At 39.0% G+C, this 17,099-nt stretch overlaps 1 protein-coding gene across 1 annotated transcript; it reads right to left on the reverse strand.

Annotated features, from left to right (window-relative positions):
* Positions 1-11,955: 11,955 nt before the first annotated feature.
* LOC131149323 (G-type lectin S-receptor-like serine/threonine-protein kinase At4g27290) lies at positions 11,956-13,263 on the reverse strand. The gene has a single exon (XM_058099686.1). The coding sequence runs from the start codon at positions 13,261-13,263 to the stop codon at positions 11,956-11,958; it is 1,308 nt and encodes a 435-aa protein (XP_057955669.1).
* Positions 13,264-17,099: the final 3,836 nt, after the last annotated feature.

The following is a 17,099-nucleotide window of genomic DNA, read 5'->3' on the forward strand; positions in this document are numbered from 1 at the left end:
CCTACTCACTTCTAGGTTGACGCTTTTAACAATACTGCTTACATCATCAACCATTTGCCCACACCGCTTCTTAGAGGTAAGTCCGCTTTTGAACTTCTATATGGTACCTCTCCTAATTATGAAAAATTTTCATCCATTTGGTTGTCATGTTTATCTTTGTTTAAGTGATTACATGACTAATAAAATTTTCCCCTATAGTCTTCCTTGCATTTTTATGGGTTACAATTCACCTTACAAAGGGTTTCGTTGTCTTGACCCCACCACCTCTAGACTTTATATCACTCGACATGCCCAATTTGATGAAAACCACTTTCCCTTCCAACATACTTCCTAGGCTCGACCCATGTTCTCCCTCCACATCTCTAATTTATGGAACCCAGTCTTCCACATACAGACATACCCCTACCTTCTCCTACATCACATTCCCGAGACATTCCTCAATCTGGATCAACCTTGAGTACTATTTGTTACTGAGCCAAAAGAATTCCAATCAGCTGCTAAGAATCCTGCTTGGCTTGCCTCCATGAAGGAAGAAGTTCAAGCCTTGCAAAATAATAATACCTAGATTTTGGTTCCTTGACCCACCAACACCAACATTATGGGTTCCAAATAGGTGTTTTAGACCAAATACTTACCTGATAGATCCATCGAGCGTCTTAAAGCCCATATTATTGCCAAGGGCTACACATAGGTACTTGGTCTTGACTACATTGACACCTTTAGTCTTGTCATCAAGGCCATCACTATCCATGTTATTCTTTCTCTTGTTGTGACAAACAAATGGCCTCTTCGCCAACTTGATGTCGAAAATGTGTTCCTCAATGACCTTCTCATTGAATATGTTTATATGGAACAACCCCCTTGGTATATTGACCCTCACTTCCACAATTATGCTTGTTAGTTGAAGAAAGCTCTCTTTGGCCTAGAGCAAGCCCCTCATGCATGGTTTCAACGTTTTAGCTCCTTTCTCACTCACCTTAATTTTTATTGCAATCGTGCAAAAACATCACTTTTCGTTTTTCATAAGCAATTGGACATGATATATTTGCTTCGTGTCACGAGCTAAGCTTGTTTAGGGCATTATGCTTTCCTGTGACCGCTTATCTCGTGTGCTTTGGATGAGTTTCCATCATGTAAATACTAGTGTAGGGTTATATTCTGCTAGTAAAGTCTTTGTAAGCCAAATAAGGCAGTATGACTCCTCGGTCACTTTGATGTTTCCTAGTGCTAGGATGATAATTACATAAAAACCTCTTTAGGGGAGGGTGAGTGTTCATCAGTCATTGTAAAACTCACTAGCAATTGTCAACGTGCTTAGCCTACTTGCCTCCCTTGCTAAGTACAACATGTCTTTGCTTCAATGTTTACTGCTTGCTTACCACGACTTTCATGAATTGATTACTATTTCCGCTACTATATGAATGAATGTTAATGAAAGTGCTTTGTGGATGAATATTGGTAAACGATAGGCTGGCTAGTTAAACAAGAGTGCTTTAACTAGCGCTACACGACACTTCACAAGAGTGTGAAAATAGTCGGACCGTGACATTTGGTATCAGAGCCAAGTCGGTGACACTTGGTGAGAGCCCAAGGTTGAGTTGCTAGGTGAATTCGATTGCCTTCGTTGTTGGATTTGGGAAGCTTTGGTAAGTCACCATGGCACCAAACAATGCTGAAAGAATTAGTGCACTGGAAGCACAAGTTGAAGAGACAACCAACACTATGGCCGCAGACGTGGTCTAGATGAGAGAACTTGTTGATGAGGTGATGGGATCACAAAAATGTCAAGTAGGTTTGATAGGCGACATGTTAGAGGACTTTCGCCACACAGTTGAAGCTTTGCAGGCCCGGATGGCAGATTTGGATGTAACAATGAATGTGATGGTTCTTGCTATGGGGAACTCCAACACTCCGGGAGTTAGCAAGACCAAGGTGCTAGAACCCAGGACGTATAGGAGTGCCCGAGATGCCAAGGAGTTATAGAACTTCTTGTTTGATGTGGAGCAGTACTTTCGCGTTGTGAGGATGGCCTCAGAACAGGAAAAGGTGGATACTGTGACCATGTACTTGATTGGTGATGCCAAACTATGGTGGCGTACCAAGTATAGAGAAATTGAAAATGGAAACTGTGTAATTGATAGTTGGGCAGACTTGAAGAGAGAGCTCAAGGCCCAATTCTTTCCTGAGAATGTTGAGTATAATGCAAGGAGAAAACTGAGAGATCTCAAGCATACGGGGTCGATCAGTGAATATGTGAAACAATTTTCTACTTTAATGTTGAATATTCGGGATATGTCGGAGAAGGACAAGTTGTTCTATTTTCTTGAGGGGATGAAACCATGTGTAAGAACTGAACTTTATAGGCAAAGGGTTCAAGACTTGTCAACTGCACAAGTAGCTGCAGAACGTTTGACTGACTATGCTGGTGATGATACCGCTTCGTCCAAAAGGTTTGGCGGAGAGGGAAATAGTAGAAAGTCTTTTAAGAATGGCAAACCCAAGAGTGGGGGAGCTGACTCTAAATCATCAACCTCATAGGAAGTTTCATTGTATCAAGGGTTCAACACACCCAATGGAAAGGGGAAGAGTAAACTTGAGTGTTTCTTGTGTCGAGGACCTCATAGAGTTTTTGAGTGCCCTCACAAAGCATCACTTAATGCTTTACAGGCTTCCATTGCAGAGCAGGCAGTGGAAGATGATGTGGAAGAGGATGATGCCCCGAGGCTGGGTTCAGTGCGGCTGGTGAGCACATTGGAAAAGCAAGAAAAAACATCTCAAGTTACATAAGCAAAAGGGTTAATGTTTGTGGACTTGAGGATAAATGGGAAGAGTACTCGCGCTATGGTGGATACGGGGGCTACTTATAATTTTGTTTCGCAGGTGGAAGCATGGAGACTCAACTTATCCTTAGAGAAGGATACACGACGCATGAAAGCAGTTAACTCTGTAGCCCAGCCTACTTTGGGAGTAGCCAAGCAAGTGGCTATAAAGCTTGGACAGTGGGAAGGTCATGTGAATTTCACAGCGGTGCCATTGGATGACTTTCCAGTCATTCTAGGAATGAAGTTCCTAAGGGGGACGAGGGCAGTGCTGATGGCTTCGGCTAGTTCCTTATGTCTGATGGGAGATCACTCGTGCACGGTGCAAGTCGTTGCAATGAAAGGAGACGATGGGAAGTCCCTTTCAGCCATACAATTCAATGAGGGATTGGGTAAGGGTGAGCAGACACGTCTAGCCACGGTGGTGGTAGACAAAGAAGTAGGCCAAGAGCTGAAGTCTACGACCATCCAAGCGGTGTTGGATGAGTATAAAGAGGTGTTGCCGAATAAGCTTCCTCACAATTTGCCTTCACGACAGACTGTGGAGGATGAGATCGAGTTGTTATCAGGAGTGAAACCACCTGCTAAAGGGCCATGTCGGATTGCGCCTCGAGAGATAGTAGATTTGGGGAAGCAACTTGATGAAGTGGAAGCGGGATGTCTTCGCCCTTCCAAAACACCGTTAAGAGCATCGGTGTTGTTTCAAAGGAAACATGAAGAGCATCTACGGAAGGTGTTCGACAGGCTGAGGGAAAACAGTCTGAATGTGAAGAAGGAGAATTTCTCTTTCGATTGGTGGAGCAACAAATTCCTTGGTCAAGTGGTTGAACAAGGTCGTATCCGGAGGGGTATGGATAAGGTAAAGATGATTCAAGAACAGAAGATCCCCACGGTAGTGAAGGAGTTGTGTTCCTTTCTTGGCCTTACTAAATACTGCAAGAAGTTCGTTGAGGGGTGTTCGCAGAGAATGACTCCAATGACAGGACTACTAGGGAGGTATTATTGGCTGCACACACGGGATGATGTGGTTGATTATACCAAAACTTGTCTCACTTGCCAACATGACAAGGGGGAGCGAAAGAAGTATGGTACTTTCATGGCCGCACCAAAGTACTGTTTGGCAGTGGAGATGACACAATTGTTCCTTGTGACTATTGTGGGATATTGGGGTTTTCTCCAAGTTATTATTTGTGAACAAGATTTAATGTTCACTGACAACTTCTTGACAGAGTTTTTCAGGATATTTAGGTCACATCTTGACATCTCTTCGTGTTATCACCGACAGACAGACAGACAGATGAAGAGATTCAGAGAGTCGCTAGATGAGTACTTGTGCCATTTTTTTAACGACAACTAGAAGAATGGCGTACAACTACTTGATGTGACTTTGTTCTGTGGCAACGCCCAGAGGTGCTCAACAACCAACAAGAGGCCTTTTAAGCTTGTTACAAGCCAGCTGTCACTGTTACCTCACACAGTGGGTGAGCCGTACAGACGAAAGAGTCCCAGGGCGTACATCTTCACCAGTAAAGGGAGAAAGAATGCAGAGTTTGCCTAAAGCCTATCTAGAGAAAGGTTCTGAGTAGATGAAGAAGTGGGCAGATAAGGGGAGAAGACCGCAGTTTTATGTCAGCTGCCTCAAGCCATTCAACGCCAACACCATCGACCTGAGTAGAAGTCAGTCAAAAAGCGCAGAGTTGAAGACAGTGCAACTTGACAGACATGAAGTTGAAGAGATCCTTGCAGATAGAAAGTTCATATCCTCAAGGAAGAAGCGACAGAAGTTCCTAATGAAGTGGATATGCCTTGATGACAAAGAAATCAGCTGGATTTCTGCTAAAGATTTGAAGCCATTCGTGGACAAAGTTGAAGTGTGCCTATCACGAAAAGTCTACGAGGATGTTGACCGCATAAGTGGGGGAGAATGTCACGAGCTAAACTTGTTTAAGGCATTATGCTTGCTTGTGACCGCTTATCTCGTGTGCTTTGGATGGGTTTCCATCATGTAAATACTAGTGTAGGGTTATTTTTTGCTAGTAGAGTCTTTGTAAGGAAAATAAGGCAGTATGACTCCTCGGTCACTTTGATGTTTCCTAGTGCCAGGATGATAATTACATAAAAACCTCTTTGGGGGAGGGTGAGTGTTCATTAGTCATTGTAAAACTCACTAGCAATTGTTAACGTGCTTAGCCTACTTGCCTCCCTTGCCAAGTACAACATGTCAACGGAGGATTTGTTAATGAATTACGTTTACTTCAATGTTTACTGCTTGCTTACCATGACTTTCATGAATTGATTACTGTTTCCGCTGCTATCTTGAATGAATGTTAATGAAAGTGCTTTGTGGATGAATGTTGGTAAACGATAGACTGGCTAGTTAAAAAAGAGTGCTTTAGCTAGCGCCGCACGACCCTTCACAAGGGTGTGAAAATAGTCGGACCGTGACACTTCGCTTGTTGACAACATCATTATTATAGGCAACAACTTCAAGCTTCTTGCCCGTTTTACTTGCAAGCTCCATTCTGAGTTCACTACCAAGGATTTGGATTCTCTCAATTACTTCCTTGGTCTTGAAGCTACCTCCACCATTGATGGTCTTCTTATCAGACAACTAAAATATGCACGGGACATTCGCACACATGCCTAGTTACTTGACAGAAAATCAGTCCACATTCCAACGGTTTTTCCCAGAACTTGTCCACTAATGGTCCTCTATTTTCGAATACCGTGCTTTATAGATCTCTCATTGGTGCTCTTCAATATCTGACTATCATATGTCCTGATATTGCTTATGCTATCAACTCTGTTAGTCAATTTCTCCATTCTCCGACTGAAGACCATTTCCTTGCTGTCAAACATATTCTTCTATATATTAAGGGCACACTACATTTTTGCCTCACTTTTCATCCATCTGTTGCTCCTGGTGCTTTAGTTGCTTACTCCAATGCAAACTGGGTAGGATGCTCTGATACTCGTCGTTCTACCTTTGGTTATTTTATTTATCTTGGCGATAGTTTTGTGTCTTGGAGTGCAAAGAAACAACATACTGTTTCTCACTCCAATTGTGAATCTGAGTATCGTGCCTTAGCTCTCATTGCTGCCAAAATTATTTGGCTAACATATCTCCATCGTGATCTCAATGTCTCTCTTCTGCAATAGCCTCTTCTACTTTGTGACAACAAGGGTGCAATTTTCTTGAGTTTCAATCTCGTTTCTCACAAGCGGTCCAAGCATGTTGAGCTAGATTACCACTTTCTTCGTGAACTTGTTCTCGCTGGCAAACTTTGCACCAAGTATGTGTCCTCTCATTTGCAAGTTGCCGACATCTTCACCAAAAGTGTGTCAAGACCTCTCTTTAAATTATTCCGATCTAAGCTTCACGTCTATTCAAATTCGATGCTCAGCTTGCAGGAGGGTGTTGAGGATCATGCTGAGGATCCCTTGCCTTAATTCTAGGAGAATATTATGTATACACTTTTTATTTATTTGTCCTCTAATTAATATGTAATTGATATGTAATTATTACATACAATTCTTAATTCAGTATTAAGAAACAATACTTGCCACTTTATAAGAGTGGTGGTTTTCAAACCTTCTCTGGCAAAATAACCGTCACATTGCTTGCATATATTGTGTATACCGTTTAGTACTTCAAATCAACAAAACAAACATGCTTACTGCATAAGCATCTCTTATATGTTAATATAATAACATTCAGCTAAAAATTACCAACCAAAAACAAAAGCTTAAGACTAACATTCATAATGGGATTTTATCAGGGGGTGAGTTGCTACTCATCAGATGACCTTACTAGAGTTTCAAACTTGAATATGATGAAAATATATATATATTAAAAACTTTGCATGGGTTGTGAGGAAAACCATTTCCTTGCAGCATGCGCACTGGAGAGCAAGAGGCAAATCTAAAATAGTCTTTCGACTCTCTTGGTTGCCTAGGTTGGATTAAATGCGGTGGACACTTTGCCTTTCATATACAGAAAAGCCAGTGTAGCTGAAATGGTGCAAAGTCTTTTCTGTGAAGAAATATCTAAACGAGGAGAAGAGACTCTGAATGTGAAGAAACAGCTGAGCGAGAGAGGAAAAAAATTCTGAATCTTATTTCTGATAGATAAAAATTACAGCAACTGAAATATATATATATGAATCTGAAAAACTAACAAACTAAAAAAAATAACAAACTGAATTAAGTTACAATGAAAGTTGTAAATCTAACTGAAAACACAGCTGGCAGCTAATTCGTTTAACACTCCACCTCAAGATGGATGAGATTGAGTATGAACATCAATTACACCCATCTTGGAAAGTAATGAAGCAAAAGAATGAAGTCCAAGAGGTTTCGTGAAGATGTCTGCTAACTGATTTTGTGAAGTAACTTGCAAAGTCTTGATAACACCAGCTTGTAATTTTTCCCGAACTATATGGCAGTCTATTTCTATATGTTTCATTCTCTCATGGAATACCGGATTAGCAGCTATATGTAATGCCGCTTGATTGTCACAAAAAATCAAAGCTGGCTTTGTATGTTCAATCTTTAAATCTTTGAGTAATGAAATCAGCCAAGTTACTTCGCAGACGGTAGTAGCCATGGATCTATATTCCGATTCTACAGATGATCTAGAAACTGTCTTCTGTTTCTTAGACTTCCAAGAAACTAAAGAATTTCCCAATAAAACACAGTAACCTGTGACGGATCTTCTGGTTTCAATGCAACCTGCCCAATCTGAATCACAAAAGGCCTTCAACTGCAAGTCTGAAGAAGCTGAAAAAAAACAGACCCTGACCTGGAGTAGCTTTAATATATCTCAGCACCCGATATGCTGCAGTTACGTGAGGTACCCTTAGCTTGTCTATGAACTGACTTAGAGCTTGAACCGCATAGGATAAATCTAGCCTTGTAATGGTTAGATACAACATCATCCCAATTAATCTTCTGTAGGCAGTGGGATCTTCAAGTAAATCCCCTTCTTCTGTAGTTAACTTCAGGTTTTGCTCCATAGGGAATTTGACTGCCTTAGAGCCTATATAACCTGAATCTTTAAGAATGTCCAAGGCATATTTCCTTTGATAGATGGAAATGCCTCTTTTAGACCTTGCTACTTCTATTCCCAAGAAGTACTTCAATTCTCCTAGATCATTAATTTTAAATTTGTTATGTAGAAAGTGTGTCAAATCCTTAAACTCTTGTAAATCATTTCCTGCCAAAATCACATCATCTACATATACTAAGAGAGCAGTGTATGACTCACCATTACCCTTGGCGAAAAGAGAATAATCTGCAAGTGACTGTTTGTAACCAAATTCTGTCAAAGAAGTGGATAATTTGGAGTACCATTGTCGTGATGCTTGCTTAAGCCGATAAAGAGACTTGTTTAGCTTGCATACAATATTCTCCCCCTTGCTATTAAATCCAGGAGGCACACGCATATAAACTTCTTCATGAAGATCTCCATGAAGAAAAGCATTATTGACATTTAACTGATGAAGATGCCACTAACCAACTTAGCAACAGGACTGAAAGTCTCTGTGTAGTCCAAGCCTGCTTGCTGTGTGAAACCTTTGGCCACAAGCCGAGCTTTGGGCCTTTCAACAGTGCCATCAGAGTTGAACTTAATTTTGTAAACCCATTTATTATCAATGGCAACTTTCCCAGGAGGCAACTCAGTCAAGGTCCAAGTGTGATTGTCTTCTAGAGCCTTGATTTCAGCAGCCATTGCTTTCCTCCATTCAGGATGAAGAACTGCCTCTTTATAAGATTGAGGTTCAATGAGATTGGTAACTGAGGACACAAAAGCTTGATGAGCAAGAGAAATATTGGAAGTGGATATGTAAGGATGAATGTCATGAGGACAACCTGGACCAACAACAGTGGCAGAGCAGGAATGACTTTTCAGAGAAGGCACAGAACAATGATAATCCTGGAGATAGGAAGGAGATCGAATTTGTCTGGAAGATTTTCTAAAGGAACAGAAGGAATAGAAACATTGAAATCAGTTGGAGAATCAACAGAAGCTTCAATTGGATCTGATGTAATATTTGGATTGTGAGAAGATGGAGCAGATGTGAATGAATTTGGACTGACAATGGGAGTAGAAGAATATGGAAAAAAACATAGAGGTTGATAGAATGGGATGAGGAATATCAGGGAAATGATTATGTGAAAAATTCTGAAAAGGAAAAATATGCTCATGAAACACAACATCTCGAGATATGAATATTTTTTGAGTGTGTGGATCAAACAATTTATAGCCCTTTACAGAATGAGGATAACCAACAAATATGCAAGACTTTGCTCTAGGATCAAATTTGGTCCTACCATGTGAAATAGTAGATGCAAAATAAAGACAACCGAAAACTTTAAGATGAGAATAACAAGGAATTTTATGAAACAACATCTCAAAAGGAGATTTGTTATTGAGAATTGGAGTAGGTAATCTGTTAATGAGGTAAATTGCAGTCAAAACACACTCACCCCAAAAATGAAGAGGTAAATTGGATTGAAATCGAAGAGATCTAGCAACAACAAGAATGTGTTGATGCTTTCGTTCAACAACACCATTTTGCTGTGGTGTATAAACACAAGATTTTTGATGAACAATGCCTTTGGAAATAAAAAAATTAGGCATGTGAAACTCTGCACCATTATCAGTACGTATGGATTGTACAGTAGTATGAAACTGATTTTCAACAAAAGTAAAAAAAGACTACAAGTAAAAACTGGCTTGTGCCTTAGATTGCATTAAGTATAACCAAGTGCATCGGGTATGATCATCTACAATGGTCAGAAAATACCTTGCACCATCAATTGATTTAGTAGAGAAAGGTCCCCAAATATCACAATGCACAAGTTGAAACGCTATTGAACACTTATTATTGCTGTTTGAAAATGACAACCTCTGCTGTTTAGCAAGAGGACATATATTACAATGGCCGGAATTTGATTCTTTTATTTCAGGGACAGATTTATGCAGGAAATCTAGTCTAGGCTTGGATGGATGTCCTAATCTATAATGCCAGACATCAAAATCAAAAGTTTTGGCAGGAAATGAAGCAGGTTCAGTGAGTAAGCTATTATTATTGAAAGCTGTATTGGAAACTGACATAGCTGAATGTTTATTGAGGAGATGATAGAGACCTACCTTCTCTTCACCCAATCCAATCATCCTCCATTTCTGTAGGTCCTGTATGAAGCAATATTTTCCATGAAAAATGATACAACAAGAAATGGATTTAAGAAGTTTACTAGCTGAGTTTAGATTATAAGCAAAAGAAGGAACAACAAGAACATCAGTGAGTAGCAAATTAGATGTTAAACGAATTGTTCCAATGTGTGTAACAGGAACAAGAGCACCAGTAGGCAATTTCACAGATATGTTGATGGAAGTTGTTATGGTAGTGAGAGAATGGACAGAATTTACCATATGATTAGTGGCTCCGGTGTCAATAATCCATGTGAGACTAATTTGCTTTCTGCCTTGAGTGCAAACAGCAGATGAACAAGAAGAAATACCTGTCATTGTAGAGAAGAGATGATCTTCAGAAAAAGATCTTGTAGTGTGAGTGAGTCCAGTAACTTGAGCAACTGAAGTCTGTGGCTGTATTTCAGGTGAAGGATGCATGATTGCCATGATTTGCCTAAGTTGTTCTTGAGTGAATGGAAGTTGCTGCACTTCACTGGATTGCTCAGTGTTGGTTGTCAAGATTACTTGATTTGCTGAAGGAGCATTGTGCTTGTACCTTGACTTATAGCCTGGAGGATACCCATGTAATTTGTAACATTTTTCAGCCATGTGTCCTAGAAGTCCACAGTGAGAACACAGGGGTCTGTCTTTCTTGCCATAACTCTGTTTATTCCTTTGATTTCTTGTAGCTCTTCCTAGCATAGCAATTGGTTCAGTAACAATCACTGAACTAATCTCCCTTTGCCTCTCTTCTTGCACAAGCAATGCAAACACCTTGTTTATAGGAGGTAAGGGATTGTTTAGAAGGATTTGGCTTCTAATATGACCATATGACTCATTCAGGCCCATCAAGAATTTCATTACATAATCTTGATTCTGATAATCAACCAAGATTTTCAAAGAAGCAGGAGATGTTTCACGAGTTGGCCTGTAACTCATCAGTTCTTCCCACAGAGACTTTAATTGTGTGAAGTAATCAACAATATTCATCTGACCTTGTGTCAAATTAGAAATAGATTGCTGTAGCTAAAAGATCCTAGGTCCATTAGTCAAGGAGAATCGATCTTCAAGTTCAATCCATATATCCCTTGCTGATTTGATGAACATCACACTGGAATAGACATCGTCAGACAGTGAATTGAGAATCCAAGATTTCACAGTGTCGTTACCTTGTTTCCAGGTGGCATAATTCACATCAGAAGAGAGAGGAACTTCCAGAGTTCCATCAATGAAACCCAGCTTGTTTTTGGCGCTCAGTGCCATAGTTACACACATGCTCCATGTCTGAAAGTTGTCTCGAGTAAGAACCTTATTTACCAGATGCAGGTTTGGACCATCACTGCTTTGGAAGTAATAAGGATTTGAGCTCGGATCAACATTGGAGTTGACAGGAGAACAAGAAGTATCCGAAGGAGTTGCAGAGGAAGCCATGAGAGAAGAATTTCTCTAATGCTCTGATACCATGTGAAGAAATATCTGAACGAGGAGAAGAGACTCTGAATGTGAAGAAACAGCTAAACGAGAGAGGAAAAAAATTCTGAATCTTATTTCTGATAGATAAAAATTACAGCAACTGAAATATATATATATGAATCTGAAAAACTAACAAACTAAAAAAAATAACAAACTGAATTAAGTTACAATGAAAGCTATAAATCTAACTGAAAACACAGCTCGCAGCTAATTCGTTTAACATTTTCACTAAGGATGCTGCTGATGAGCAGAATATCTATGATTGAGTCTAATGAAAGATATTGTTTAATGGGACATCAATTTTTAAAAGGGAACCTTTCCCTGATTAAGAAATACCATCCTGTATGAGTCATTTGGAAAAGGGTATTGGTCATTGGATTATTACCCTTGCTTGCGTAGTATCTCTCCGGGTATGGTCTTACTGATCTTCTCCCATGGTTCTTTCTAAGAACTCAAGATCAGGAGTTAAGTTTTGAGTTTCAAGGATAATTTCTTACCTAGTTCTGATGGAGCCAACCTGATATAAATCTCCTGCCCACCGTTCTTGCTTTCTCTAATATCGATCAAGTCATCGAACCACATCAAGCATCCTCTACCTCCTCTGACATCTGGATTTGCATAAGCGGTACAGTAGCAGTTCTTCAAGCACATCACCTTGCATTTGTCAAGTTTCATGCTCTCATCATACCAATAGTTTACAGTGTCTGGCAATTTCAACCCTGACAGCTTCAGAAATCCATCCCCACTAAGACAATCCAATGGAGTCCTTCTTATACAACCTTGTGACCAATCTGCCATCTCCCAATCTTTTGGTGATTTGGGCACAAATCCTGGCAAACACCCACATATGGGTGAGTTGTTTATATTGCATCTAGCAAATGGACCGCACGCTGCATAGCGGAAACAATTTTCCATTGTTATAGATATATAAGGTATCCAACCCCGGGTGGGATTGGACCACAAGAATTGCTGCACCATGCCTTCCTGATTTAGCACGCATCTAGAAATATGGGAGCTGTTAATGAGTTGGTAACTGTAATACATCTCTTTCTTGTTGAAAGCAAAATCAAATTTATAAAACGGGTGTGCTTCCAATCCAGGCGTCCCGCCAAATCCAATACCATTCCATGGTCCGGATACCGAGTGCACTAATCCTTTGCTCATAATTAACTGCGAAAATCGATGGGGATTGACCCGAACCCTAGCATCACCTGGAGCAGGATCATCTATGCGTTTCCAGGAAGAGAGGTAACGCTCTACGCCAGTGACTCTGTTCCACCACAGCTTCATACCAGGAAGTAACGTGTCGCTTGGGTGATCAAAACTCTGCCACAGGATGTTTTCTGGGTTGGCATCATTCCCATTTCTCACAATAAAGTTTCCTGAGTCCAACAGCTCTGCGGTTGGACTCTGAGCCAATATGGATACACTGGAAGACCAAATGATGAGATCCATTCCATTAAGAAGGACAAGAACTCCCTGGTTGGTGATGTTCAGGACACCAGCTGAATCAAGCAGTGGAGCTTCTCTGTTTGCAACCCATACTGCTGTTACAGGAGAAACTTGCTTGTACCATATTCCCAAGTATCTGTTATTGGAATTACCCGGACTGAAAAATCCCAGCTCAAAGCGTCCGCCTGCTGATACTATAGTCTCACCATCTCTAACAATTGATTGAGTTGGTGCTATGCTGTGCAATGCACTGGAGAGAATGCAGATGGGCAACAAAGAGAAACTAAGAGGGAATACAATGAAGCCCTTCATTGGTGTCATCTCAGCTCATGCTTCTCCTTCTCCTTTTCATCATGGAAAGGCTGATTTTCCTTTAGATCCATTTGAAGGGAAGGCCAGTGAGAGAGCGCGGCATCCAACCTTCTGCGAGCCAAGTTTTCTCATTTAAAAATAAAAACAAGTCACCATTCTGTCAAAAGAAACAGGCGAGAACCCCTAGGGTGTGGTTCAGGTGGTAGTACGGGTTGCAGGAGTGCCTTTCACGAGGTCAGGTGTTCAAACCCTCCTGGACTCGTTTCTGCCTCTGTACTCCTGAATTTACTTTCTCTTTGAAGTTGTGGAGTCAACTTCAAGGGGCGCAGGATTAGTCACGTGGACCGTAAAACGGACGCGTGGATACCCGATGTATATTCCAAAAGAAAAAAAAGAAACAGGCGAGATATCCAAAAACCCAGATTGGGTAAGCTTTCAGTCATTTGAGTCGGGATGAAAGGACCTTTTGTTTTCAACTGTAGAAGGATCAGCTAGTTTTATTGGAGTTTTTTCTGATTTATCTTTTTTTTTAAAATATATTAAATAATATTCTTTTGGGAAAATAATTCTCGAAATGATTCTAACGTAATCTCGCTGCTTCAAGTAGCGAGATTTGGCACGTGTCATTTCAGCACCCTTCCACTCTCTCTGCTATCTCCCAATCACCCCCAAAGAAAAATAATTTATTATTATCTTGAGTTATTAAAATATTATTTTTTTAATAGGATGAACCTGCTCTGTCTTTCTTTCCATCCCAAGAAAAGCCAGCATCTGGCGCGCTGCCAAATGCTTCCAATCCTGTATGTTCATGCTCAAGTCTCCAGATATTACTCAGGACAATGCATTGATTGCAATCCTATATATTCATTTGCTCAAGTCTTAAGATACGACACCAATTTGATCTATATACAAAAGAAAAAGTTAATGGATACAACATGCTACTTATCCATCTCCAATCTGGTGTGCCTGCAGCAGCATACAAAATATTAGAGCAGTGGTTTCAAAAGGATAAATAATTACCCAGTTGGACTGCGACGGTGTGACCACTCAAACCACCCCAAGCCCAACCTCCTTCCCTTCCCTTTAATAACTCAAGATAATACTAAATTATTTTTCTTTGGGGACGCCTAACGTATAGGGATGGCAAAGGGAGTGAAAGGATCTAGTCTAAGCCTGCTCCTCAGGAAACGCCAAAGTCTATGAAAACACTTTTCAAAACTCTACTTCGAGGTGAGGAGTTTTTTTTCTATTTAATTTTTAAAAATATATATATTAAATAATATTATTTTTTGAAGAATAATTCCCAAAGTGACACTTGGCAAATCTCGCTACTCCAAGTAGCGAGATTACGTTAGAGTTATTGTGGAAATTATTTTCTCAAAAATGGTATTATTTAATATTTAAAAAAAATAAATAAATCAAGGAAAAACTCACTTTTATTGACTAGAAACCATTATTATTTTTTTTTCAGTAGAGAAAAAATTCTATTAAAAAAAAAGATTAGAGTCCAATAATACATTTGAGAAGGACTAAGAAAAAAATTAGAAACATAACTATTACATTCATGGGAGGAATATGTCCCACCATATGAAAGGACCTTTTGTTTTCAACTGTAGCCTTATCAATCTCTTTTATTGACTACTCGCTATTTCACATGAAGAAGAAATCATTATTTTTTTTTTCAGTAGAGAAAAAATTCTATTAAAAAAAAAAGATTAGAGTCCAATAATACATTTGAAAAAGACTAAAAGGAGAAAAAAATTAGAAACGTAAAGTATTAGGTGATGTAAGAATATGTCCCATATGGACCTTTTGTTTTCAACTGTAGCCTTATCAACCACTTTTATTGACTACTTGCTATTTTACGTGAACAAGAAATCATTATTTTTTTTTTCAGTAGGGAAAAAACTCTATTTAAAAAAAAAGATTAGAGTCTAAGAATACATATGAAAAAGACTAAAAGGAGAAAAAAATTAGAAATGTAAGTATTACATTCATGGTAGGTGATGGAAGAATATGTCTCATATGTGTCCCATATGATAAAGTAATGATATATGATAAGGATAATGAAAGATCACATTTATGGGTTAATTAAACAGTTTAGTTTTGAAAATAATGTGAGAATTAATGGCCTGAATTGGAAATGTTTTCTTATATATCTAATGTTATAGGGAGTAGCTAATATATAGTAATCTAATTGAATAAAACGTAAAAGATATATAGAAATTGTTCTCTCTCTGCCTTTACTCTCTTATCATCGGCTCTACTGCCATAAGATCTAGTAAAGTGCCGAAAGAGGTGAAACGAGAAAAACGATTTCTTCAATTGTTCTTCTTGATTGATATATATCATGAACGATCTCGGTATGTTAATTTATGACTTTCTTTATTTTTTAGCATCAAAGGTAATATACATGTAAAGATCATGATAATTAAACATCCTATTTCGGTAAAATTACAACAGAATATTAGATTAAAATCTAACACGTGAGGCTAGTGTCACACTTTAAAATCCTATTTTGTTGCCACTGTAGCACATTGCTGGAATTTGAAAACACATAGTAGCATTAAAGAGGATAGTTACACATAGGTGTGTGTAAGAGGCCAATTGGGTCAAATTCGGTTAATTAACTGAATTAATCAAAATTTTCAGTTAACATGAATTCCTAACCGAACCGATCGAATTAGTCATTGTAACCAAACTGTATCCGACCGAACCAACTTTTCGGGTAATTTGGTTAACTGAATTTGACCAAATAAATTTAGAATTAATTATAAAAAAATATAATTGCAAATTTTGTTTTTAATTTATCAATTATAGCTTAATTAATAAAAGGATTTATTGATAAAAGGGATATTTTAAGATTCAACATTTAAGATTTAACATATATCATATATTAATATTACTAATTAAAGATTCCTCATACTTGAACCGAAAATCGAATACTCGAAATTATCCAAATCTCAAATCGAACCGAACTGAACCTATATATTAACCGAATCGAACCCATCGAACTTGATTGATCAATTCGATTAAACCCAAATTATGCTCACCCTACTTACACATAACAATGATAGTCATTTAGCAAGCCAACTAGCTATGTTGCTTCCACAGCATCACTTGGGTATACACCTGTTACCTACTTTTCTCCCTTCGTTCACGCACTTGAGTTGGGAGAACGGACGTTTGACGCAGAGAAATGTCAAAAGAGAAAAGGAGATCTTAAATTTTGGAGATCTTTAGAAAGCAACTGATATTTGGGTGGAATAGGCTTCATAGTATCAAATAACTGGCAAAACTAGGCCGTTGATGAGGATACTTATAACTCATTTGTTGCCGTGAGAGTAGCAATTGGCACAAATAGGCATACTGAATAGTAGTAGCATGCTGCAGCATTCAGATATTCATGAGAACTTTACACCCGTGAATACTTTGCGCTAGCACAGCTCTAACCAGCCCTGTGAGCTAATTTTCCTTTTTTTAACAACAATATGACAGAAATAGTTGAATCATCAAGCATGCTCTCAGCATTTACCCAGAGATAATGTCTGATGCACTAGAACTGTGGTCTTTAGTGATAAGTTAGAACCAAATCAAATAACTTGGGCACATCTCAGTCCCAAAAGAGATGCTCCATGGTTTTATCATGCCATAGACAAACAAAGAATAAAGTAATATCCTGCAAGTGCCAAGGATGCAACTCCACCCTCGTAGCAACCATTTAACTCAATAGTTGATGGGATCAATCCACAAATTTGAGTTTTTAAATAGAAAATAGTGTATGCTTTACAAGACCCTAATAATGCCACTAGAATAGCTGCAATAAACCCATATGAATGATTTGG

This window comes from Malania oleifera, chromosome 1 (assembly GCF_029873635.1).
Source record: "Malania oleifera isolate guangnan ecotype guangnan chromosome 1, ASM2987363v1, whole genome shotgun sequence".
NCBI classification, from domain to species: domain Eukaryota; kingdom Viridiplantae; phylum Streptophyta; class Magnoliopsida; order Santalales; family Ximeniaceae; genus Malania; species Malania oleifera.

Bases quoted from the DNA above. Each gene is read 5' to 3' on its own strand.
- LOC131149323 (XM_058099686.1), bottom strand. From the start codon at position 13,263: ATGACACCAATGAAGGGCTTCATTGTATTCCCTCTTAGTTTCTCTTTG.